General features: G+C 38.6%; 1 protein-coding gene across 2 annotated transcripts; it reads left to right on the forward strand.

Moving 5' to 3' along the window:
- Positions 1 to 146: 146 nt before the first annotated feature.
- BORA (BORA aurora kinase A activator) lies at positions 147 to 26,769 on the forward strand. 2 transcript variants are annotated; one of them, XM_061133611.1, is made up of 12 exons: positions 147 to 292; positions 1,574 to 1,741; positions 3,471 to 3,577; positions 5,676 to 5,721; positions 8,916 to 8,997; positions 15,869 to 15,934; positions 16,476 to 16,532; positions 16,946 to 17,172; positions 18,071 to 18,203; positions 20,462 to 21,069; positions 25,086 to 25,217; positions 26,455 to 26,769. In XM_061133611.1, the coding sequence occupies exons 2-12, from the start codon at positions 1,589 to 1,591 to the stop codon at positions 26,518 to 26,520; spliced, it is 1,677 nt and encodes a 558-aa protein (XP_060989594.1). In that variant the 5' UTR covers positions 147 to 292; positions 1,574 to 1,588; the 3' UTR covers positions 26,521 to 26,769. The 2 variants fall into 2 exon arrangements, with proteins under 2 accessions (XP_060989594.1, XP_060989595.1); XM_061133612.1 differs by lacking the exon at positions 147 to 292 and adding an exon at positions 330 to 498.
- Positions 26,770 to 27,108: the final 339 nt, after the last annotated feature.

The raw sequence follows: 27,108 nt of genomic DNA on the forward strand, positions 1-27,108 counted from the left end.
GCCAGCGTGAGGCTGCGTTGATTTGAATTTGGAGCCGCGATACTCTGGGCGGAACGCGAAGCGAGGAGTTGCCATTCGAATTTACTACGCGGCCTCGCGGAGATTGGCTGGTTCGCGGACAGCGGTACGACGCGATTGGCCAGTCGCGTACAAGGCCCGTGCCCTGGTTGGCCTGAGACAGCGCGGAAGCGGAGAGTTAAAGAGTCTGTGCCTGTCGTGGGAGCTTACCCGGCACCGTCGGGAGCGCCCTGGAGCCACTTTAGGGGGGCTTCCTTTTTATACACACAACTAGGTATGTTCTTTGTGGTTCCTGGCCTTTCCTCCTGTCGAGTTGGAGAACTCCGTTTGCCCTGCTCTGGACCAGCTGCACGCTCGCCTCGGGATGAATGAGAGCTGCCGGGGAGTGGGTGCGGAAGAGGGGGGCCCAGGAAAGAGTGATCGAGTAGGGATGGGAATGACACCGGCGTCAGTGTCCTCCTTTGCCCGTCACCCGAGGAGGTTAGCTACACATAGCCTTCCGTGGAGTGGGTTCTTTTCTCTAGTTGTAATCCCCCCCCCCCCCCCAACGGGAAATAATGTAGTCTCGCTTCCATCGTGGGAAGGTGGGGGTCTTAGCCTTTGGCTAAGGGTGTTTGAGAAGAGGCAACCCAAAGCGGTTAATTTCGTACCTCTAATCAGTGATTTCTTTTCTCATGGGGGCTAAAGTGCAAGACAGGCACCTATGCACAAAGAGACCAGAGATTTCCTCGTCTCTTATTTGCTGCTGCTGTTGTTCAGTCGCTCAGGCTTGTCAGATCCTTTGGGACCCCCGTGGACTGCAGCACGTCAGGCTTCCCTGTCTTTCATCATCTCTGGGGTTTACTCAAACTCCTGTCCATTGAGTTGGTGATGCTGTAAATAACTGTTTAGTAACTGCAGTTTGTTGGGTAATTGCTGGGCTGTTGGAATTATGTACAAAGTGTTTGTTTACAGACTTGAGATAATGAATAAAAAGCTGTAGGTCTACTGTTCTTTAGCAGGAAAAGGTTTTGTGCCTATTAGAACGTTTAGTTGTCCCGAAGGGGGACCTCAACTCATTCACATTCGGTTGAGTGCTACTTACAAACCAGTTGACTTCTCTGAGCTTGTTAATTCTCCTGCAAAATTCTGTCACTAATACTTTACCCTTCTAGCTTTCAAGATTATTTAGAGCATCACACTTGTGTAAACTACAAAACAGCCCCAGGAGCTTGGTTTTGAGTTAATTCTTTTTGTGACATGTATGTTTGGTAATGGGGCTTCCCTGGTGATTCAGCTGTAAAGAATCCGCCTACCAATGGCAAGAGTCGCGAATTCGATCCCTAGATGGGGGAGATCCTCTGGAGAAGGAAATGGCAACCCACTCCAGCATTCTTGCCTGGAAAATCCCATGAACAGAGGAGCCTGGTAGGCTGTACTCCGTGGGGTTGCAAAAAAGTCGGACTCCACTTGGAGACTAAACAACAACCACCTTTGTTGAATACATTTTAGTTGTCAAAATGAATGTCTGTGGAACTTTGTACTTTTATTATATATACTTATGATTTCTTTTTAGTTTTTCCTCTGTGCTATGGGAGATGTCAAAGAATCAAAAATGCAAATAACACCTGAAACTCCAGGAAGGATTCCTGTTTTAAATCCTTTTGAAAGTCCTGGTGATTATTCTAATCTCCATGAACAAACTGTCTCCAGTCCTTCTGTTTTTAAATCGACAAAATTACCAGTAAGTTAGACTCGACTACTTTTTCTAAATAACTTTAAATGTCAATCTTTCTTTACAAGTGGTAAACTGGAGTGCACTTTTTAATTCTAATGGTGATTGGTTATTATAATATAGTGACTGGGCTAAAAATGACTTATACTCGTTATACTAATATTATATATACTAGTTATACTGATATTCTTTTGGATTTTTGCCAGCCATTCTTAGCTTTCAACTTGTTTTTTTTAGTTAGTATTTCTTTTTTATTCAGTAGTTAGCAAGTTTCTCACAGCCGTGGGTGCCGCTTATGCTGATGGTCTAAGGACTAATACCATAATAGAGAAGAAACTATTTCATCTAATTATTTTCAGGTATTCAGCAAATTTTGTTTGAATGCTATGTGTCAGGTACAGTTCTTGACTACAGAGGTTACATCTTGAACAAGTCATAAAACAGTAATTCTCAGAGAGCTTGTACTCTGTAGCAGGGGTCAGCAAACTTTTTCTGTTAAGGGCCAGATAGTAAATATTTTAGGCTTTGCAGATCATCTGGTTGCTGTTACAATTACTCACCTCTGCCTTGTATTATAGAAGCAACCATTGGTAGTATGTTAACAGTAAATGTGGCTGTGTTGCAGTAAAGCTTTATTTATGGACACTGACATTTGAATTTCATTTATAATCTTCACATGTGAAATGCTAATATTATTTTGGATTTTTGTCACCGATTCTTAGCTTGCAGATTGTTTGAAAAGAAGTCAACCTGTACTCTAATTAGATAGGCAAGACTAGACTGGCAACCTCAAGAGAGTATGTTATGTGCTATAACAGAAGGCTGATATGGAGGGGAATAGTCTCTTTAATAGATTAGGGAAGGCTTCCTCTCTTTAGCTTCTTTTTACTGTTATTGACTACAATGGAAAAGTTCTTTGAAGTCTGATCTTCTGACTTAGCAAATTATCTAGAAAACTGCAAACTGTGTCCTTTTGTTGCTAGCTACACCTGCATATCTACGTAAAGCTAGTTATGCACTAGAGGAAAGTTTTACAGTTATACACTTTATATTGAATCATTATGTGACCTCATGATTTTAAATTGAATGGTATTCAATTTTAGTTAATTTTAATAAAAATAACAAAATGACTGCAACTTAATCCTCAAAGCAAGAGTGCATGACGGACATCTTGGATTTTTAAGTCTGATTTTTCAAAAATATATTCCAAATTTACAAATTAGAATTTGGTTTACAAATTCTAATTGTAGAATTACAAAAATAAACTTTTGGTTTATTGGATAGTTGAATACAGAAAAGCAGCACTGGTTACCACTCAATTATTTATTGCATATTTTATGAGCTTTTGCAAATATGAGCTTTTTGTAGTTAGGACTTTGTATAATTTCAATTCATTCCTGGTGAAAATAAAGGCTTTTGATAACTCTAAGGGATTTTTAGTTTTATTTGGGTGTATTGCATCACTGTTGAGAGTTATTTGTGGAATTTCTATATCTTTAATATGATGCGATTTTTCTATTATTATGTAATTTCAGCAGTCACCCAGATGGAATGTCAAGTCAATTGATTTAGTGTTATCTGCTTACCATTTGCCTTTTAATTTAGTGGTAAAGTCAAATATCTGTAAGATATTTTTATATTATAACCGTTCACATTGTTTTTGAAGCTGACATTTGAAGTTAGCATTTTGATGCACTGTTATATGCTTTTGCTCATAAGATCACTTTCTTTTGTTAAGACTCCAGGGGAATTTAGATGGTCTATTGATCAACTAGCTGTAATAAATCCTGTAGAGATAGACCCAGAGGACGTTCATCGTCAAGCTTTATACCTAAGTCGCTCTCGGTAAGTTTTCCTTTCTTGTTCTTAAGTGTAATAACATGTCTTATCAGTCCAAGGTGATGAATAATTCTTTTCCCTTTAATTTTAGAATTTAATCACCCAAAGATGTACACGTGTTGAGGTGCTCTTGCAAATATTTGTCTGACTGTTGTACACCTTCTTCTCTTGACTTGGTAGCTTGATGACGATCCCCTTGTAATTAATCCTCATCCAAAGTGCTCAAGAAAGGGACTAGAATGGGGATAGAGTGTAAATGGATTTTACTTAACGCTGGATACCTTTGATAGGGAAAGTGAAAAATATCAAAAAGCGCATGTGTCACAAATGAGATGAATTTTTTGTGTTATGCAAACCATATGTCTTATTTTGCCTCCTCTCTTCAGTATGTTGAAACGTGAACAGCCAAGAGAAATTTATTGAGCGCTGTAGGGGACCCCGAAGCAGTACAGGAGGTTATTCCTGCCCTTTAGACTCAACAAGTTGTGAAACAACATTTGTATGCTAGTAAACTAGGTGTCATCTGAGCAGGTTTATGAAAAGACTTGGTGTATTTCAGTAAATAGACCTTTAACATAGAAGAGGGGACAAGACCCTGATTTTAATTTAACTCATGTAATTCAGTAAATGGTTATGGTTTCTACCGAGGATAGTGAGTATACCCTTAAAACATGTTGATTCATTCTTAGAAATAAGCATAGGCTTCCAGTGCCTCTTCCTCACTAACCCAAGTTCCCTATTTCAGAGCTTCCCACCTTTTTCATGCCATGCTATATATGAGAACTGCAAGTTCTCTAAAAGTGAGAACTGCAAGGTATCCTGGTGTAAACAGATGAGTCTGTCCACATTGGAGGTGAACAGTCCCGAAACCCCTTCCCTGCCTCGCCCGCCAAGGGTCCCTTCAGGGCACACCAGTCATAGTGAACAGTGTGTGCGTCATGCTGGTGTTCTGTGGTGTACGGGTGAGGACGCCCTGCCCTGTATGACTTCTCAGACCCTTCCGTCATCTATCTCTACAATATTTGGCCAAAATGATTTTCACTGCTTCCAGCCATCACCTGAATATCCCAGGTTGTTGAAGTCCTCTGATGAAGCAGCAGTAGGTTTCTCAATTAAGTATTGCTAGATCAGAGCTTACTAATATTGTACGCTGTTTATACGCACTGAGATCTCTGTGATGTCCACAATAAGAGGAAGAGCCCTGAGTTAAAAGTCTCGTAGTGGCTGTTCAAAACTTAGTCTATTTTCTCACAATTCGTTTATTTATAAATCCACTTGATTTTAATTTTTAATACATGTACATTATTATAAGCTTTGTTAAGGTACAAATTAGATAAAAAAAAATTTGGACAGAAAAAGGTGTCTTATGGAGTTATTCATGGTAGCAAATACTCTCTCTGGGGAAAGATTAGGGAAGTGGTCCTTCAAGGCTAACTGCTGAGTCCTTGGCAAGTATATGCCTTGTCCTTGAGACCTGACAATATTAAATCTTATAAGTAATAAATTTGTGGTGCTATAATTGCATATTCTATCAAAGTGGGAAAAAAGAATTCGTTTGGACAAAATTTTATATTTCACATTTTATAGTGTTGATATTTAATTTCATAATTAATAATTTTGCCTATTTATTTAGAACGGTAAGGATGATAGTCTTTTTTTCATTTATGTCAAAAGTAAGAATTGATTCCAGAATTACAACTATGATAAGCTTGCTATAATAGAAGAAAAGGGATTTGGACAGTTTTTGGATTTCTGTGGAATGACATACTTCTTAAATTGTGATTAAAGGGCACAGTTTATTCAAATTACTTTATTTCTGTTGTTAATAGTAATTTAAAAATTGTATCCATGTAAGCCTTTTACTAGAAAATATTCCATTCAAACTGTGAATGGAAAAGGGGGGGCAGGTAAGCCTAATAGCACAAGGCTGACTCTCCAAATACTGTCATTTACAAAATGTGATAAGATCCCAATTTTTCTTTTAAAATGAGCTTAACATTTGCCACTTTCTAACATGGAAGAAAACTATTTCTTTGAAAGGTTATTATTTTAAATGTTCAGTCTGCTGAAGTAATGGTATGGTTATTTTTCTATCTCTGCATAGAATAGATAAAGATGTGGAAGACAAAAGACAAAAAGCCATTGAAGAGGTAACTTGACACGATTACTGATGGTGAAGCCAGTTAAGCATCAATTCTGCATGCACAGCACCTCTAAGAGAGGAAGAGTTCCTTCACATCCTTTCCTGTCTCAACTTCCCCAAGCCTGTCCGTTCCCAGTATCCCTCGGAGCTCCCTTAAGACTAGTGTTTTTGAGCTGATCCAGCGCCTTTCATTGTAACAATCGGTTTAATGCTTTTCTCCCCCAAGACTGAATTCTTTTCTGGTCAAAGTTCATCTTTTTCTTCTCAGGACCTAGCATAATTTGTCTTCTTGTGCCTTTGATGAACACGAACCATTGTTTCAAATTGGAGTAGAGAAAGCTGGATATTTTCAAGCCTTGAAAATCTAGCCTGGCCTCAGGAATGGTTTTATCTTTTGTTCTTGTTAATTCTTTAGATTTTTAAGACATTGAATATATTTCATGAAATACAGTATACTGCTAAATAGAAAAAGTATATCACAAAGGTAGGGTTTTTTGTTTTTTTATAAAGCTAATAAACTAAGCATTTCACTTTTTGCTTTCCTTTTTTGCTAAAATTCTTTAGAATGTAAAGGTTGTCTGTCTTAGTTATTTTTCAGAAAATCTTCAGGCCATGGCAGCGGTTTTTTGTCCTTCCTTTTTCCCCTTACTAGTCTTCCTCTGACCTCTTCTATTTGCTAGCTATGCTTGGTTCTTCTGCAGCCCAAAAGACTTGAGCTGTGGCATGTTCAGAGATTCAGTGAGCGCCCACATTTCAGATATAGCCTGTTTCTTAGGAAACAGTTTCATAAGCTTTACTCCTGCTAAATATTACCTACTTGTTAATCTATCTAATAACTTCAACATTTTCATTCTAATCCAGTCACCTGATTCCTCCCTAGTTGAATATTCTCAGACTCTTCCCCATTTCCCAACATTTTGGGAAATATGCTTCCTCTTTCAAATTCTCAACTTAATTTTAAAGGGAAATTTAAGAAAAAACTTAAGAAAATTAATTCAAAGTGAAGAGTATGGCTAATGTTGCAGAAGTTAATGTATCAGTAGCAAATTAAATTCATGTTTATATATGTGAAATACAGTAAATACATGCACATAGTGAAAACAGAAAAATCCAAACTGCAAAGAAAAACACATAAAATGAAAACAAAGAGCTTCTCATTCCCTGTCCTTGAAAGTAATTGCTATAATATTTCTTAAGTGTACTCTCAGATTCATTTTGTGTATGTAATAGCTCATGTCCTTTAAATATTTACACATAAATAGGATCATCATTCTGATACTCTTTTGCCCCCCTTTTCTGCTTAATCGCTTAGATTTTATTTTTGATTATCGGCACATAGCAATTTTTAGTAAATAGCGTAGTATCCCATTATATGAATGTATCATCATCAAATCCAGCCCCTGTTGACAGATGTGTAGGTTGTGTTCAGTGTTTTTCTGCAATGAACACACTTATATCTTTATGGGCTTGCTAAATCAGAGGGTTTGTGTTTTCAATTTTGGTATATTTTGCCATATTGCCTCCCCTAAAGGTTGTACCAATTTGTTCTCCTGGCCATGTTACGATACTTCCTATATTCTCTTATCTGTAATACTGGCTGTTAGCAAACTGCTTATAATGCTATTCTTACTACTTTCAAATTTTTATCTTGTTATTGGATTTCCATCTCTTTCATTTTGAGTGAACTTATGCTTTGCTTCATGAGTTTGTGGGTCTTTTATATTCCTTTTTTTTTCTGGGAACTGTCTGTATGTCTGCTCCCTACCTTCATTTTTTTAATGTCTTTTCTTTATGTATTCATAGGTAGTTTAGTCAGGAAATTAGTTTTTTGTCGTAAGTATAGCAAAATATAAAGAAAATGTTGTGTGTTACCTTCAAAGCATAGAGATGGGAGGGCAAAATACTGTATTACTCACTGTATTAGAGCATTTGTATAAATGTCTTTCCTCTTTCATTCCGATGTAAAGTGAATTAAGCCTAATACAGTAATACAGCTTTTATCCAAATGCTCTATCTCCACTTTTTAGAGAAAACTGCCCAGTGGTGTGCTGATAAATATATAACACCTGGCCCTCTGACTGGGGGGGAAGTATGAGTTTTAGTGATCTGCTGTCCATAGCACAAATACTCCAGCCATGGCCAGTTTCAATTTAGTGATGATGACATCGCTGAATGGGAAAAGAAATGTATGTGGTACACCATCATATGCAGGCATTCTACCACACAAATAAAAAAGACATACAGTAAGTCCCCTACTTTCAAACCTTCAAGTTGCAAACCAGAACCCGTGCCATCAACATCAGGCATGAGTGAAATCGCAGCTTGTCCTCCGTCTCCTGTTGCTGACAATCCTTCAGCTCCACCATCTCCCACCTCCTCTCCCTCCTCCATTCAGCAACTCTTCTTGCCTCTTCACTTGATGTCAGCTCCTGTATGCCAGGAGCTGTACTATTGTACTTTCCAAGGTACTATACTGTAAGATTCAAAATGTTTTCTTATTTGCTTTTTCTGTTATTTGTGTGAAAAGTATCATAAATCTATGATAACATAGTATTACATAGATGACTGTGTTAGTTGGGTACCTAGGCTAACAGTGTTGGACTTATGAGCAAATTGGACCTGCAGACTTGCTCTTGAAACAGAACTCATTCGTTTGTAGGGGACTCTCTGTAAATAACCTCGGGAGCATAGATGTTGTTACATGTAGTAAAAGAATTAGCAAGCGATGATTTCAGTTTTTATTTTTTAATAGAATTTATTTAAGTTTACATAATTTTAGTGTTGGCTTTGTTTGACAACTGATCCACAGTATTCCTGAAAATTTTGAGAGTCCAGACAAGGTAGCTCCAACACACCTCCTCTTGGTTTACACATATACATCTGTCTTCCTTTATTCCTTCCCTCTTTATCCTCCCTTTTGTCAACCTCATCCTTCCCTCCAAAAAAACTGGGGGAGAAATGAAAGAGATTTTCTTTATGAATAATACCCGTAGCTTAATTTGCAAATTTCAAATGTAAGTGGTTGACTTGAAGCTTTAAACTTTCTCTTTATATTTTCTTTAAATTTCTTTGCTCACTTGGGCTTTAAGTATTAAATTTTAAAATATAACTATAAAGTCAGTATGTAGCATGTTTGATGGTTATTTAGCACAACTACCTTTTCCTATTTCATATGCCTAATTGAAGGACTTTTAATTCTAGTTTTTCACTAAGGATGTCATCGTACCCTCTCCTTGGACTGATCATGAAGGGAAGCAGCTTTCAGAGTATCATGCCAGTAAATGTGAGTGTATTAAAGATTGTATGAATAAAAATCATAAAAATAGAAAGCAGTGAATATAAAACAACATATATAGTGAAATATCAGTTTATCTGCTTTGGTGAGAAGCTTGCTATAAAATTAAATTTCTGGGATGCCAGGTTTAACTATTTAAAAGTAAGGATTCAAAACTTAACTAAAATTTACAAAATTCTTTTTTTTTTTAGCCATTCTCTTCTGAATTTAATTTTTTCTTCATGATCATTGTGAATATCAAGTTATAATGTTGGTTATAGAGACCCATAGATGCAGAAATAGTATTGGATATAGATCTGAGTTGTTAATGATTTTTGCAGTGCTTTTGAAGGTTAGTTTTTTAAATGAAATCCTTAAATTGCTTTGTTTTTTCTAGTTTGCTGGTTTCTTATAGTAGTAGAGGAGGAATGGGCATTTATATGACCTCTGGGGTGGTGTAATACAGCCAGTTATCTGCAAAGTTAATAAGGAAATTGAAGGTTAAGCCAACAATCTTTTCAAATGTTTTTCTACCTTCAGGAAATGGTTAGCTTATATTTGCTCTCACTGTCCTCTGAGTTGTGAGCAGTGTTCAAATACTGCTTTTATATACACATCCCTCATTTCAGTGGAATTGCTACTCTTCAGAATAGCACACATTAATAGGATACAGTATAAGAGGGAATATTTGTCCTGTTCTTTATCAAAACACAACAGTATTGGAAAGATGGGTCGATCACTTTTCATGGGCCCAGTATTCAGTGCTTTCAGTATTCTTGGAACAGCTTGTATGAAATAGGTGCTGTTATTGACCTCATTTTGTAAGTGAGAAAACCTAGTTTTCAAAAGGTTAGAGCACCTGTCCAGGGTTACAGAAATAAGGTGTCAGAACCTGGCTTTAAAGCCAAGCATTTCTCAGTTCAGATTCAGTACTCAGTTCAGATTCATTGCAAACTAAAGGTGGCGTGCGATAGCCAGTGGAGACCTGGGTTGTAGACCTTCTGTATTATAAACCGGAAGGAGTGATCTTGATCAACTTTTTCAGCGCCTTTGCTGCTGCTGCTAAGTCACTTCAGTCGTGTCCAACTCTGTGCGACCCCACAGATGGCAGCCCACCAGGCTCCCCTGTCCCTGGGATTCTCCAGGCAAGAACACTGGAGTGGGTTGCCATTTCCTTCTCCAATGCATGAAAGTGAAAAGTGAAAGTGAAATCGCTCAGTCATGTCCGACTCCTAGCAACCCCATGGACTGCAGCCCACCACGCTCCTCCATCCATGGGATTTTCCAGGCGAGAGTACTGGAGTGGGGTGCCATTGCCTTCTCCTCAGTTTTTTATTTCTAAAATTAAGGGGTTAAACAAGATGGTTATATGTTAGCATCCCTCCCAGCTCTGAAATTCGGTATCTGAGGTAACATCTTCATAGATACTAGGTTCCCTGTCCCCAATTTTTTAATGTTGGATTTTCAAACAGGTGAATCAACCTTCTTATGTGATCTTATTTTTAAACATCATTTTATACTTAAAGTATCCTGTTTTAAAGTGATGTGAATCAGGAAGATGCTAGAAATACCACATATAGCCTCTTTGGTATGCTCATCAAGCCCATGATGACAGAGTGTTGTGGCTGATCAGGGGAGCTGTGCTGTCCAGGATGGTGTTGGAAGACAGTTTAGTTCTCTGTGGGTCTCTCATTTCTATACGTGTCATGAAGGGTGGCACGGACAGGTTTTGTTCCAAACTATCTTTACAAGGATGTTTGTATTGTGAACATCCTTGGAGAACAGAGATAGAGCCTCCTTCTGGAGCAAAAGGTAGGTTTGTGTTGATGTCTAATATAACAGTGGTACTGTCTCCCTCTGGAGCAGGTTGGGTTGCAGCTTATAAGAATGGGATTTCCTAAGCTCAGGGTTCCTTGGTGGAGACATGGACCATCTGTGTGTGCTGCATCTGCCAGGGCTGTTTCGTATCACTTCATTAGGATTGATGGTCAAAGAGAACTGATGTGAACATGAAGCTCATGCTGCCTGCTGTGCTGAGAATAATGAAGTCCTTTGTCTTTGACCCGAAGCCTTATGTCTTCAGCCAGTGTCCATGGAACGTTGACATGCTAATTTGTCAGACCCTTCATAGTTCTTGACATATAGTAGCTATTAGCCACATGTAGCTATTTAAATTTGAATAAACTAAAATTTTAAGTTTGGTTTCCTGGTCATACATTCACATTTCAGGTGCCCAGTAGCCACACCTAGTGGCGACCATGTTGGCCTCAGATACAGAACTTTCTCCATCATCACAGAAAAAACTCTCCTGGAAAATGTGACCTTAGAATAGAGGATGGCAACCTCTATCTGTAAAGGACCAATTATTAAATATTCTAGGCTTTGCAGACCATCCTGTTTCTATTTCAGCCACTCAGCTCTGCTGTACCATGAAATCAGCACTGATGATACATAATGAATGAGTGTGGATGTGTTCCAGTAAAACTTTATTTACAAAAAAAGGCAACAAGATAGATTAGGCCCATGGGCAGTCATTTGCTGACCCTTTATCTGGAATAATACTGTCTGAGTTTGAGCCGTGCTGTATAGCAGTATAGTTTAGTAGCTGTGTGACTTCACGTGAGTTACTTAGCTTTTCTGTGCCTCACTCTCATTACCTGTGAAATGATGGTTCTTGGGATGATTAAATGAGATGATACCTCCAAGACTGTATACTTAGCACATGGTAAGTGCTGTGTTATTTACCTAAAGAATAATAAAGGAAGTTGTGAGTTACGGGGGAAAATTTTGTTTGTACACGTGGGCTTTATGCTGTCAACTTTTACTATTACCAATATTTATGTAGCTGCTGCTGCTGCTGCTAAGTCGCTTCAGTCGTGTCCGACTCTGTGCGACCCCATAGACTGCAGCCCACCAGGCTCCGCCGCCCCTGGGATTCTCCAGGCAAGAACACTGCAGTGGGTTGCCATTTCCTTCTCCAATGCATGAAAGTGAAAAGTGAAACTGAACTCGCTCAGTCGTGTCCAACTCTTTGCGACCCCGTGGACTGCAGCCTACGAGGCTCCTCCATCCCTGGGATTTTCCAGGCAAGAGTACTGGAGTGGGATTTATGTAGCAGGGTGCTTCAGTGAGTGTACTTGTTGTGTTTTATTTATGGACTTAAATGAGAATTTCTTAGAAAAGTATACACAGGCTGAGAATTGCTGAGCTAAAGACAGTGTGTTTATCTGACTTGATTGTGCAGAGCTAGGGTACTCTCCAGAATGACCAGACACTCTGCGTGCCTACCTGCAGTGTTTAGGATTCCTGTGTCTCTACACCCCTGCCAACACTTGGCTTTCAGATTTGTGCTGTTCTAATGTGTTGGGGCTTCCCTGGTGGCTCATTGGTAAAGAATCCACCTGCCAATGCATAAGACCCAGGAGGTGTGTTTGATCCCTGGGTTGCTGGAGAAGGAAATGGCAACCCACTCCAGGATTCTTGCCTAATAATGGCATGGACAGAGGAGCCTGGCAGACTACAGTCCACGGTGCAACAGAAGAGACATGACTTAACAACAACAGTGGTTTGTTTGACATTCTCAGTGATTGTTTTAATTTTCATTTCTCATATGCTCACAGCTTTTTTATATCCTTTTGTAAAATGCCTATTTATAAATCATTCTTATTGGAGTTGTCTTTTTCTTTTTCCTTTTAATTGCTAAGATACTTCGTGTAGTTACATTGGTAGTTACATTGGTTCTAAGCATTTCACATGTCATCTATCACATGTGTTACTTTTGTTTTGATGTCTTTGGTTGGGTAGGAATTTTTATTTTGTTGTAATTGAATCCATCATTTGATTGTGGTCTTAAAGTTATGGAGTTCTTTTAGAGGAAAAATATGAGACAATTGCTATACAGTTGAACAGTGTTGTGATAATGCCAGAGTCAGGGAATTAGGAAGAACAGTCAGGAAAGAGTTTTAGAAATACCTAGAGGTAAGAAAGAGAGCCTGTTTGTTTTTTATGTTACTCAAATAATGTCTGGTTAGAGGAAAAGTGCTAGGTTTGGAAGGGCTTTATTTACACTATTAAGATGTTTGGTGAAAAGGTATGAAAGTGTTAGTCACTTGTGTCCGACGCTTCTCTGAGAGCTGTGGATGGTAGCCTGCCAAGCTCCTCTGTCCATGGGATTTTCTAGGCAAGAATACTGGAGTAGGTAGCCATTCCCTTCACCAGGAGACCTTCCCAATCCAAGGATTGAACCTGCGTCTTCCACATTGCAGGCAGTTTCTTTACCCTCTGAGCTACCAGGGAAGCTCCTTAAGGTGTTTGAACTCCAGCCTAAAGACCAAGGATGTTATAGGGTTTTTGCAGCAAAGCACCTTTATTACATTTGCCTTATAGAAGGTCACACTGCCTACAGCAAAGAAGGCATTTGAATCTAGAATTTTATTTATTTTATTTTTTACCCATTCTGATAGTAGACATTTAATGAGAGACTTTAAATTATCCACCCACTTACTCATTCACCCATTTATTTACTACCTGGTGACTTTTCAATTTAAGAAGCTTAATACTACTCATTACCTTTATATTTTTTTTAAAAAATTACGTGCACCCATCTTTGACTCCTGTCTTGAGGGGAGGAAAAGAACTGAGTGCAGTTTTGCTGATCAAATTGCAGTTTCTGTCAAAATGGCCTGGCATTTTAATTCCAATAATGTATACCCATTTAAACGAACATTTATTTATGGCAGCTCTGGGTCTTGTTTCTGTGCGTGAACTTTCTCTGGTTGCAGCGAGCAGGGGCTATTCTCTAGTTGCAGAGTGAGGGCTTCTCATTGCGGTGGCTTCTCTAAGCACAGGCTCTAGGCTTAGAGGCTTGTAGGCTCAAGTAGATGTGGCTCGCAGGCTCTAGAGCACAGGTTCAGTACTTGTGCACGGGCTTGGTTGCCCCACAGTTTGTGGGATCATCCTGGCCCAGAAATTGAATTGGTATTCCCTACCTTGGCAGGCAGATTCTTAACCACTGGCTAACCAGGAATGTCCTGTCCATACCTATTTTGAAAAAGCATCTAGCCACTGAGGATCTGCTTGAGGACATTGACATTAGCTAACATGTGTCCCCAACCTTTGAAGGTTGATATAGAGACCAACCCTGCTCGCCGTAAAAAGGATCTTTTGGTGCCTCCTTACTTGCTCTGGTAATCCTTGAGTTTGAGCCTTGTGGGGATTCCCTGGTGGCTCAAACAGTAAAGAATCTGCCTGCAGTGCAGGAGACCTGGGTTCAATCCCTGGGTTGGGAAGATCCCCTGGGGAATGAAATGGCAAACAACTCTAGTATTCTTATCCTCAGTTCAGTTCAGTCATTCAGTTGTGTCCAACTCTTTGCAACCCCATGAACTGCAGCATGCCAGGCCTCCCTGTCCATCAACAACTCCCGGAGTCCACCCAAACCCATGTTCATCAAGTCGGTGATGCCATCCAACCATTTCATCCTCTGTCGTCCCCTTCTCCTCCTGCCCCCAATCCCTCCCAGCATCAGGGTCTTTTCAAATGAGTCAGCTCTTCTCATCAGGTGGTCAAAGTATTGGAGTTTCAGCTTCAACATCAGTCCTTCCAATGAACACCCAGGACTGATCTCCTTTAGGATGGACTGGTTGGATCACCTTGCAGTCCAAGGGACTCTCAAGAGTCTTCTCCAACACTATAGTTCAAAAGCATCAATTCTTCAGTGCTCAGCTTTCTTCATAGTCCAACTCTCACATCCATATATGACCACTGGGAAAACCATAGCCTTGACTAGACGGACCTTTGTTGGCAAAGTAATGTCTCTGCTTTTTAATATGCTGTCTAGGTTGGTCATAACTTTCCTTCCAAGGAGTAAGCGTCTTTTAATTTCTTGGCTGCAATCACCATCTGCAGTGATTTTGGAGCCCAGAAAAATAAAGTCAGCCACTGTTTCCCCATCTATTTCCCACGAAGTGATGGGACCAGATGCCATGATCTTAGTTTTCTGAATGTTGAGCTTTAAGCCACCTTTTTCACTCTCCTCTTTCACTTTCATCAAGAGGCTCTTTAGTTCTTCATTTTCTGCCATAAGGGTGGTGTCATCTGCATATCTGAGGTATCTAGGCAATCTTGATTCCAGCTTGTGCTTCCTCCAGCCCAGCATTTCTCATGATGCACTCTGCATATAAGTTAAATAAGCCGGGTGACAATATACAGCCTTGACCTACTCCTTTTCTTATTTGGAACCAGTCTGTTGTTCCATGTCCAGTTCTAACTGTTGCTTCCTGACCTGCATACAGGTTTCTCAAGAGGCAGGTCAGGTGGTCTGGTATTCCCATCTCTTGAAGAATTTTCCACAGTTTATTGTGATCCACACAGTTAAAGGCTTTGGCATAGTCAATAAAGCAGAAATAGATGTTTTTCTGGAACTCTCTTGCTTTTTCAGTGATCCAACAGATGTTGTCAATTTTATCTCTGTTTCCTCTGCTTTTTCTAAAACCAGATTGAACATCTGGAAGTTCACGGTTCACATATTGCTGAAGCCTGGCTTGGAGAATGTTAAGCATTACTTTACTAGCGTGTGAGATGAGTGCAATTGTGCGGTAGTTTGAGCATTCTTTGGCATTGCCTTTCTTTGGGATTGGAATGAAAACTGACCTTTTCCAGTTCTAGCAATCCAGTCCTAGGTTCTTTATGTAGCACTCCCCCAAATTGGAAAATAAACAAATTTAACAGAAGCTTGTCAAATTATATATTTACATATGCAGGCATTTATTTTTTAAATGTAAAATAAAAGCTCCCACACTTTATTTTTTTATTCTGGAGAAAGTAACCCTAAAGTCAATGAAGAGAAAATTTAAGATTTTTCACTTAGAATGTTTTATAGGTATCAACACAAATAATGAATCTCCAGTTGGAAGAAAGCTGACCATCCATTCTGAGAAAAGCAATGGTGAGTATGAATATAAACTGGAAAAGAAATATGTTCTATACTAATGCAACATTTAATATTAAATTCAGTTCATGTGATAACGTTTTACTCTGGAATTGAAATTGTTTGCTTTTTAAAGTGAGCTTTATGAAAACTGACCTTGAGAAACAGAATATTAAGAGATCTATCTGGCCATGTTTGAGAAACGGCAATAGTGTGTTATGTTGTGGTGCAAAGCCTGTAAATTGATTTTTGGTTTTAGAAGGCATTCTTTTGAAACTTTGTTAATATTTGGAAATCTGTCCCCAAATTTGAGCTGGCCGCTTTTTTAATTCACGTGCCAACAGCACAACCAGGAGTTAACTTTTACCATTGATGGGTTTACATCAGCGTTAGAAAGTAAGGGAACCTGTCTTTGGGAAGATGGTATGGAATGGGATGCATAAAGGAAATGACCAAGTTTGGCTGGATCATCATGGGGAGACAGTTGATTGGGAAGCCCGTACTGAACTGCTTGCCTTGATTTAACCGTGTTTGTATTCATTTATCTGCTTGCTTCCAGCTGCTTGCCAGACATTGCTGTCTCTTCCTGTGGATTTTAATTTAGAAAAGATATTAGGTAAGTATTGTATTTGTATTTGTTTAAACCTTAAATAACTTAAAGATTTTGTTTTAATGCTTTTTTGTAAATGGGGATCTGTGGCAATACCTCTTTTTAAAGAGGTGGGGAAGCCATCCTGGAATTTCTTATTTTTCTTTACTAAGGCCTGAATTAGCCTTTTTGTCATAATGAACTTAACTATAGACATAAACTATTCACAGACACATCTTACTGATACTACCCATACTAATAAGGAAACACTCAAAAAAGGATTTCAAACAGCACCTATGCAGTTAAACTTTTGCCCTCTTTTTGAAAAAAAAATTCAAACATAATACAAACTGTTTTTTAAAAAAAAATCAGACAACTAAAATATAACTGCTCTTCCGAATGACTAGCTCTGCCTTTTATTCTGTTAATATTAAATGTAGGTGACTATTTTAGACCTGATGAATTTGCAGATCAGTCTCCTGGAAACCTCAGTTCTTCATCCCTCAGAAGAAAGCTCTTTTTAGATGGCAACGGAAGTATCTCTGACTCCTTACCTCCAGCTTCTCCCAGAAGTCCTCATAGTGGTGCCCAGGCATCACTTGAGGTTTTTTGTTCAATAGAGTTATCTCCTGTGCAGTGTAGGAGCCCTGTGCAGACCCCGAGTTCGGTAAGAAGTGGACTAACAGTGGCTGGTTGGTTGGCTGTAGGCATCTTGGACCTAGAAGTTCCTGTTGCTCTCAAGAGGAATGATTCATTGTCTGTTGGCTTTTCTATCTCATGTGGGTTAGCCCAGTTCACATTTTGTCATTAGATATAGGAATGGTTTTGGTCACTCTCCAACTGTATATTTAGAGGTAAATGAGTCTCAAGAAACTTCAGTGTAAGTTATTTACTGAATTATGGAAGATTTTTAGCATAACACAACTAGATTGGTAGTAGTGGAGTAACTTAATTTTTTTCATAAACTGCTACTTAGTATAATGGTTTGTGTAAATATGGTGTATTTATATTTTATCTGTCTAGTATATTCTGTTTCAAAATTTTGGAACAGTCTTCTTAACTATCCTCACAAGATGCCTTGCCTTTTGGTGTCTTTCTTTTTTTTAACCTTTTTTCTTCTTATCATAGTTGAGTTACATTGTTGTGTTAGTTTCAAGTGTACGGCAAAGCGATTCAGTTATACATACATATGTATCTATTTTTTTCAGATTCTTTTCCCATGTAGGTTATTATGAAATATCGAGTATAGTTCCCTGTGCTATACAGTAGGTCCTTGTTGATTAACTATTTTGTATATAGTAGTGTGTATGTGTTCATCCAAAACTCCTTGTTTATCCCTCCCTGCTTTCCCCTTTGGTAACCATAAGCTTATTTTCTGTGTCTATGGGTCTGCCTTTTGGTTCTTGCCTTTTGCCACAAAGCAAAGGTGGCATCTGGCTCTCTGATGACTAACCAAAATTGTACAACTCAGCTTATAAATGTGTTTTGAAAAAGAGAAGTAGCACTTAGTGTAACGGAGCTAAGGAGGAGAACCCTATAATTTTATTTGTTTAACTTTATCACAGGGGCAGTTTTCTTCTAGCCCTATTCAGGATAGTGCAAAAAGATACAGTTTGGGAAGCATCACCAATCCTTCACCAATTTCTTCGCCTACTTTCTCACCAGTTGCGATTCAAATAGGAAAGACACCACTCTCAGGTATGTCTTGTAATAAAACACCCAATTAAAATTATTATATTATCAGTGTTTATTATTACAGAGGCTTTTTTTAGCTTGTTCTAATTATAGAGTTCCAAATGACTACTAACCCTTTTGAAATTTAGAAACCTGGGTGGTTGTTTTTTTTTGTTTGTTTGTTTTTTTTAAACAAAAGGAACAGTTTACTTTCAAAGACTGAAATTCTCAGCAAGGTTTTGCTCTCATGTCAGATACAGGTAATTTGACTAGCACTATTTATATCAAATATCGTACAAGCAGAAGCAAAGAAAGATGGCAGTTGTAGAGATAAGTTGGTTATGGAATGCTTTCCACTGTGTAATTCAGACTTTGGTAATCAGATATTCAGGCTTCTCAGGTGGCCCTGGTCATAAAGAACCCATCTGCCGATGCAGGAGACATAAAAGATTGAAGGACAGAGGAGCCTGGCGAGCTACAGTCCATAAGGTCGCAAAGAGTCAGACACAATCAAGTGACTTGGCATGCACATACAATCAGATATTTATATTTTGTAAAAATGTATTTGTTTGCATAAGGTTTTTAGGTGAATATAGTGTGAGAGGATTTACATATTTCTCTTTATACTATATCAGTTTCTTTTTAAAAAAATTACAGCACTTGTTGAAAATCATTCACAATTTACAAAAATCTATTCATGGTAAATACAGTTAGAAAACTGAAAACTATTTCTGTTAGTCTTCTCCTTATATATGTACATGTGTATATGTGTATGTATATCTCCACTCATATATGAACACACACACACATAGTTCTATATCCTGCTGTTTTCACAAAGCATTTTATTATAAGTATTCATAAGTCTTCCAAGTCATTTATTATTGTTTGAAACCATGATTTTGAATCACTGTATGATATTTCCTTTTATGGATGTACCTTTGTTTTTAATCACTGGCAAACATTTAGATTATTTCTAATATTTCCTTGTATATACATTGTACTGTATATATTTATTTTTTTAGGTTACAATCTCAGAAGTAGAATTATTTGGTGAGCAGGGATGACTGTTTTTAAGCTCTCGAGGAATTTTGTCAAATTTTCTTCCTGAGAAGTTGCACCAGTTGAAGTTTTCATCAGTGGTGTGTGAGGAAGTTATTTTTCCCCCATCTAGCAACACTGGTCTTCCCAGTGTTCTTTTTGATGTTTTTTTATTGTTTGATTCTTTATGATGATTGTTGATTCGGTGCATTCCAAAAAGGTCTTTTACTGCTTTAATTTCTGCATCTTTATTTATTTATTTTTTTATTAATTTATTACAATGTGGAATTCTTTCCAAATGTTTATTGGTCATTTGTTTGGGAAGGTGAAGGAATTATTAGTTCAGACATCAGCACTTTTGTTCAACAAATGGCCTCTCATTGCTGTAATTTCCCTACTCTCTGTTATTTGTGTGGCCAAACACTTCATGAGTTCATTTACTATTGGGAGGATTGTTTATGTGCTTTGCCCATTTTTTAAACTTCTGTTTTTATTAAGCTAATGAAGTGTTGTAAAAAACTATTAACTTTTAAGGCATTTTTATAATTTCGTTTACCATCGTTAAGCTCTTTATTTTTGCAGACATTGTTTGGCAGTCTTTTGTTTGCCTTTTCATGTTGCTTACAGTGCCCACCTGGGGCTTTCCAGTTGGCGCTAGTGGTAACGAACCCATCTGCCAATGCAGGAGACATAAGAGACACAGGTTCAGTCCCTGGGTTGGGAAGATCCCCTGGAGGAGGGCGTGGCAGCCCACTCCAGTATTCTTGCCTGGCGGGCTACCCCATAGAGTTGCACAGAGTCAACACGACTGAAGTGACTTAGCTCTCAACCAACTTAGCACGCAAGCGTGGTAGAGAAACAGATTATTACGTATTTCATTTACCAGGTTATTTTGCAGCTGTCAGCTGGTTTGTTCTATATCTTGGATTTGAACAGCATTGCTGTAACAATATGTTTGTGAGGAAATGATTTTCAGGGAATAGAATATTTTGTTTAACTACAAAAGGGAAAACACCAGAGGAATTATTTTTGAAGAGCCTCACCCTGCCTGTGGATACACATTTGTTTGTGCTGTTATTTTTGACAGCAAAATTTCACTTCAGGAAACACCACCACTGTTAGAGACATCCGGTTTTGCTGTCATGGACTGTGATGATGACCATTTAGTAATGGCTTTTCCATTTCTCATGAGGTGATTTTTCCTTCCCCATCTTTTTTTTTTTTTTCCCCGCCCTATCTTTTAGAACAAAGGAAGTTTGCTTTTCATTCTCCTGATGCTTCATCTGGAACCAATTGTAATGGGATTACCAATCCATATATCAGAAGTCCTTACATCGATGGCTGCTCACCGATAAAAAATTGGTCTCCTATGAGACTGGAGATGTGCAGAGGGGCTGCTCAGTATCGGACCTCCCTGATTCGGGTCCCTTTCGCTCTCGAGGCTCCTGGCGAAGGTGAAGACGACCAGGCAGCGGCTCCCTCCACAGACGCCTCCTCCCCAGCCTCGGGCCTGGCCGGAGTCCCCCTGCCGCAGCTGGGCGGCGACACTTCGCGCGGCGCGCGCTTGGTGGTGACCGCCATGTCCATCACCCAGAGGCAGTCCGGAGCTTCGGAGAAAGAACTGGAACTGCTGCAGGATGTGGAGAGTGAGAAGGAGAACAACACTGTGGATATGGTCGATCCCATCGAGATAGCGGATGAGACCACCTGGATTAAGGAGCCGGTTCATAATGGGAATTTACCCGCGGCGGATTCCGTGAGCGGGATGGCATTCAGTATTGAAAACTCTCATATGTGCTTGTCACCTCTCGCAGAAAGCAGTGTCCTTCCCTGTGAAAGCAGTAACATTCAGGTAAGGTGTTTGACTGTTCTGGAGTCCTTTTCCTTGCTTCCTTGGTGTTCGCTAGCCTTTCCTTTATAAGATTATAGTAAGAAAGAAGATTGGGTTTGGGACCTAGCCTTCCCGTGATTAAGACTCCTGGCTTCCACTGTAGGTGGCGTGGGTTTGATCCCTGGCCAGCAACTAAGATCAGACATGTCCCGGGTCATGGCCAAAAAAAAAAAAAAAAAGAGAGAGAAATAGGTTAAATGTGAAACTTACAGCATTATATATTATTTTTTTGAGTCAGCACTAGATGATATCAAGAGGGTTGTTTTCTTTGGCCTGGTGATGCATATTTAATAATCATATTCACTGATAATTCTTTGGAGTAGGAAAAGAGAGCAGAAAAGAAATCAAGCTGCTCTGTTTTTACAAACTGCTAGAGTCTGGCAGCTTCTCAGGGTTCACCTTTCTTTCCTGTGGAGCTAGTTTCAAAGGAATTCAGTTTGTGGTGTAGCTTTGTATTCTAAAAATACAATAGTTTTGGGTTTTCTTTTATATGATTTAGGGAGAAGACATAGTTGAGAATAATTTTATGTTTGGTTTTTTTTTTGTACTTTTAAAAAATGTGATTTATAACCACCATTTTTCATTTAATCATACAGTTCCAATTTTGTATCAAATATCAGGAAGGCATGATTCATTTGACAAATACAGTTCACAGCTAGGAACTTCCTTTCAGAAAGACATTTGTTTCATTAATTGCCATATTCTTTGAGTTGGGAGTTTTGAAAGAACTTTAAAATAGTCAGAAAGGCAATTCTACCTCCCATTTCATAGTAACAATGTCTAACAGTTACATAGCTCTTAAAATATACCAGCCATTATTTCAAGTACTTTACATGTGTTACTTTGTTTAATCTTCACAATAATCCTATGAAATAGCTGTACTGTTGTCCCCATTTTACAGATGAGGAAACTGAGGGTCAGAGAGGATCAGTAAATTGCCTTTGTAGCTAGTAAGTGCTCAAGCCAAGATTCAAATTCTGGCAGTCTGGCTTTAGAGTCCATGTTCTTTAAGTTAATACTGATTCATAATACTTACAGTCTTCCACTGTGCCAGACACTCTCCCAACCTCTTTATACTAATCCATCTAGTCCTCAGAACTCTATAATGCTATAGTGCTGTCAGTTTTGACATGATAAAGTTTAAAACTCATGGAGGGATTTTTAAATGACTCCAAATTACATATACTCCTTTGCTCATATTTAATGCCTATATTGTCTATCCTAACTTCTAGGATTGTTGCTCAGAAAAATACACTAGAATCACCTTTACATATTCCAACTTCTAAATTTGGTTCCTAAATAAAGAAGCACATCAGGTCAAACTTAGTCTTAAAAGTATTGTTAACTTTTTTGCTCTCTTTTTTTCTTCCTTTCTTTCAGAACTCTTATAGAAGCGCTAGAAAATACTTTTCATGGACATACAAATTAATCATCCAGTCCAACCACCCATTGGGAGCCTGTCTTACTGCTAAATTGCCATCCACTGTCTCCCTGAGTACCTGCAGGGATGTCCCAGCCTGTCTTAGAGGACTTCTCTCTGCATTTACAAGTCTCCTTCCTTAGCAAGCTAGAACATAATTCTTTCAGTCTGTGGTATCTACCAGTCAGTTTCAGTTTTACCTTTTGGGTTTTAGCAGAAAATTTCATAGTTTAAAAATATTTTCATACACCCTTTACTTCCAACCACAGAGGTAGCTCCTGATATTCAAAAATGGCCATGTTTCTCAGGGCCTTTTGACTTGCTTCATTGTGGCGGGCTGGCCTCCAGGCATAGTACACAGCTGTATTCCTGGAGTATCCCTTCATCCTGAGAATCTCCTCAACCTCTCTCATGTTCTGTGCCCCGTTCTTCTCTTTCCAGGCTTGCTTCTCACTTGACTGGAACACATTTTCCAGTAGCTTTCTGAGGAAAAGCCCATTTTTCAAGATACTGCACTTCTGCTGATATATCTTTATTCTGTCACATTTGAGAATTTGGAAATAATTGCCCTTCAGACTTTGATGGTGATGTTTCGTTGATTCTATTTTCAATGCTGCTGGTGAAAGATCTGAAACCATTTTAATGCTTCATCTTTTTGCACTGGTCTCACTTTAGCCCTCTCTGGAGTAAAGGGTCCTGACATTTCAGTGATTCTTTGGTGTGGGTCCCTTTGCCTCAGTCGTACTGGGCACTCAGTTCCTTATGATCTGTAAACTCTTGCCCTTCACTTCTTGGATCTTTTCTTGAATATTATCTTCGATTTTCACTGTTCTTTTCAGAAGTCCGGTTGATTCTCTAATTTAAACAAATCTTCACTGTTTTTTGTTTTTAACTTCCTTTTGTTCTAATGTTGGGGAAATTTGCTCAACTTTATATAAGAACCTTTCTATTGAGTTTTTATTTCTGCATCTTGAATTTCTAAGCTTTTTTGTTATTGTTGCTTGTTTTGCCCTTGGTATTAGTTCAGAAATCTGTAGCGGGGCTGGCAAAGCATTGCATGGTCTGGCCTTGGCTTTACCCTCCAGCTTGGTTTCCCTTCCTTCTCTGTTTCGGTCACATTGGCTTTCCAGAGCCTGAAATACCGTGTTGCCTCCCCTGAGGCCTGTGGGGAGTGGCGAGATGACCTGTGTCGTCTGGTTGGCACACAGTATGCGCTGACATTACTAGTGGTTAGATGGGCGCTGGCGGGGGGCGAGGGAGGGGGTCAGCCACCATGTTACCTTTTGGGCACCTGTGATCGTTTCCTTCTTAGAGAGTGGGGCAGATGCCCTGCATACCGTCCTCCCTACATCACAAGGGTTTTGTTCAGAAGGAATGTGACTCCCAGGAGTGAACATGCATCCATCCCTGAAAACTGGAGACATTTTTCTTAAGATGATGATAGAATGGACTTTCTTGGCTATTCTGATGTTGGTGATGGGGGCAAATGTAGCTTTCCCTTAGCTGATCATAGATGGCATATCAGGGGGTTACGTGTAAGATGACTGCCTTGTGGGTTGTGTTGTTGGGGGCTCAGCACTGTGAGGTTAAGTGCAGTGTGTGCAGTGAGTGGACAGAGGCAGGGGGGCCTCAGCTCTTCCTCACCTCATTCCACACCGTGAAAGTATCCTTCCTGAGCCTCGGTCTCCTCATCTGTGCAGTGACTAGGGTATCACAAGGAGAAGATGAGAATATCACACTGAGTACCATGTGGGGCCTGGCACTTTTTTAGGCCCTCACAAAATAATTATTTGTCCTATTTGTACCAAAATTGAAGTTTGCTAGAGTCCCTTTTTTTTCTTTTGCTCTTTTGGGCTGTAACAGTGTGTTGTAGAATGCTACAATTTTAATTAAAATGAAAAGTTAAGCTAACATCTAGAGCTATTATATATACATGGTATTATTATGAAGGTAAGATTTTTTACTTCAACAATAGGTTAGAGTATAGGACATCTTTTAAAAATGTGTGTTGTTTTGAATCCTCTTAAAGGCAGCATGCCTTTTAGTAAATTTTATTTAGAGATGCAAGTAAACCTTTAGAGACAAGCTTAGTAAATAAATTGCAAGAAGTTGATTGTAATTTTTATTTTCATCCACCGGGTGTGAGCACAAAGTAACAGAAAAGTATGTTCTTGGTGCCTTGTCCACTGATTTAAAGAAAATTACAAGATGTATTTTATTAGAAGGAATTGTAGTACTACTTTGAAGAACAAACAGTTCTATGTAGAACTACCTTTTATGTTTATGTATTGCTTTTAAAATTCAGTATAATCAATATTAAATATTACTTGCAGTGTTCAGTTGTGAATGATATATATAAAGTGATTTTAATGTTTTTAAATGGTCTTTATATTTCATTATACAAGCCGTATCTTATATATTATATATAACATTTTATATAAATATTCTAAAATAAATTTACTTAAACATAAAAGTTTCTGAAAATAAATTTTGTGGTTAAGTGAATTAGTTTGCGGTGTTATCTGTGGTGGTTTTTCTCTTTCCTCATTCCTGGCAGATGGATAGTGGCTATAATACACAGAATTGTGGAAGCAATATTATGGATACCGTTGGAGCAGAAAGTTACTGCAAAGAAAGTGATGCACAAACCTTGGAAGTCGAGAATAAATCTCGAGTTTTTAATACAAAGGTATGGAAAAAAAAACAGCAAGTTTGAAATGGTTGTAGCTTCTAAGTATTTTACTAAATGTGTCTATTATCAGCCTGTTTCTTTTCCCCATTTTGCTTAAAACTCCAGTATCATCTTTATGCCTTATCCTGTCTTCATTTAACAGCAGGAGAAAGTGCTTCAGACCACTTCATTTTCCTAACTCCTCTGCTATGAGGGAGCGTAAGAAGATGTTGGGGTTGGCGGGGTGGGGGAGGTAATGCTACTTTGGAAATGGAGCTGAAATCAGTTCCTTTAAGCTACAGGGCAACAGGAGGAGAGGGTGTCAAATAGGAGGGAGGTGGACCTTTTTGCCTAATATTGTCTCAAAGCTAAACATAAAGAGTTTTGATTATTAGGGAAATAGTACAATTGAGAGATTACACATCAGTTAAGAACAGGCAAAGGTAAGGACTCTTAAAACCCGAGCCTTCAGAGGTAAGATATATGTATCTAAAAAGTTGAGTATTTATACAAAAGTACACTATTGATGTGGACATTCACTGAACCTCCAGGGAGGACAGCTATGACTGTGTACAGGAGACCCTCCACATATCTGCCAGTTCCACATCCATTAATGCAGCCAACCGCAGATAAAAAATATTCAAGGGAAAAAAACTCCAGAAAGTTCCAAAAGCAAAACTTGAATTTGCCATGTGCCAGCTGTTTACATGGAACTTATATTGTATTTGCCACTGTTTACATAGTATTTATACTGTATTAGGTATTATAAGTAGATTAGAGATAATTTAAAATATATGAGAGGATGTGCATATGTAAATATCAGTACTATGCCATTTCATATAAGGAACCTGACTCTCCACAGATTGGGGTATCCTTGGGGGGTCCTAGAACCAATTCCCTGTCCATACTGAGGGACAACTGTATTCATATTTGAAGAATTCCATTATTACTTTAGGCACTAATCAGGAGAATCTGATTTTTATATGCCAATTTAATATGCAGGCCACACTATTTTACCTTGCCTCCATTTTGTCATGCGGTATGGGGGATAGTAGTTGTCCATTTAAATGCAAGCATTAAGATACAGGAAGTACTTCTGTGATACAGAACATTGATTCGTAACAAAATGTCTCTTCACTATCCCTCTGGAGTGCATAAGGAAATTTGCATCTAGGTTTTAAAGACAGTTCATATAATTGTTGTATCCTTGAATGGTCCTGTTTAAACTGAAAATAAGGTATTTCTTTTTTCACAGCAAGATCACTCAATGCAAAGGTATTGGATGAAAACTTCAAACCTGCCTCAATGCAGCAGTCCTTAGGATACCTCTCTCAGAACCAAAGACTATCACTGGACAGCTCCTCATATTTTTTATGCATGGGATCAATGTGATCATAATTGGGGAAAAAACTGCTTCAACTAATATGCTGAGCTTTTTTCTTTCCCTCCTTAATGTGAAAAATCAAGGGCTTAATTCAGTGACACAGAAACAACAGAAAAGCTCCTGGAACTTTCAACAAGTTTCTTCAGTACAGGTTCGATTTTTTATCAATAAATATTTTTATATTGACGTTGTGATGTATTTAATAAAAACTTGAGTGATAACTTTGCTTCAGTCCTGCAGGATCGGTGAACTGCTGCTTAGGGAGCCTTACTGACAGTACTGACTTAGCATTAGTCTGGGAAGGTGTGGAACTGTGAAGGTGCTACGTTTTATTTTACATAGAAGTATGAATATGCAGATGAATTCAAATTTGTAACCTTTGTGAAAGGAATAAATCTGATTAAGAAGGGAATTTACAAACTTTGTATTCATGTTCACAGTAGAATGGGTATATAATTTTAGAGGGAAATATTCTTTATCTCTGGAGAATCACCTTTTAAAAACTGTCTAATTTAAGGAATAATT

This window comes from Dama dama, chromosome 30 (assembly GCF_033118175.1).
Source record: "Dama dama isolate Ldn47 chromosome 30, ASM3311817v1, whole genome shotgun sequence".
Lineage (NCBI taxonomy): Eukaryota > Metazoa > Chordata > Mammalia > Artiodactyla > Cervidae > Dama > Dama dama.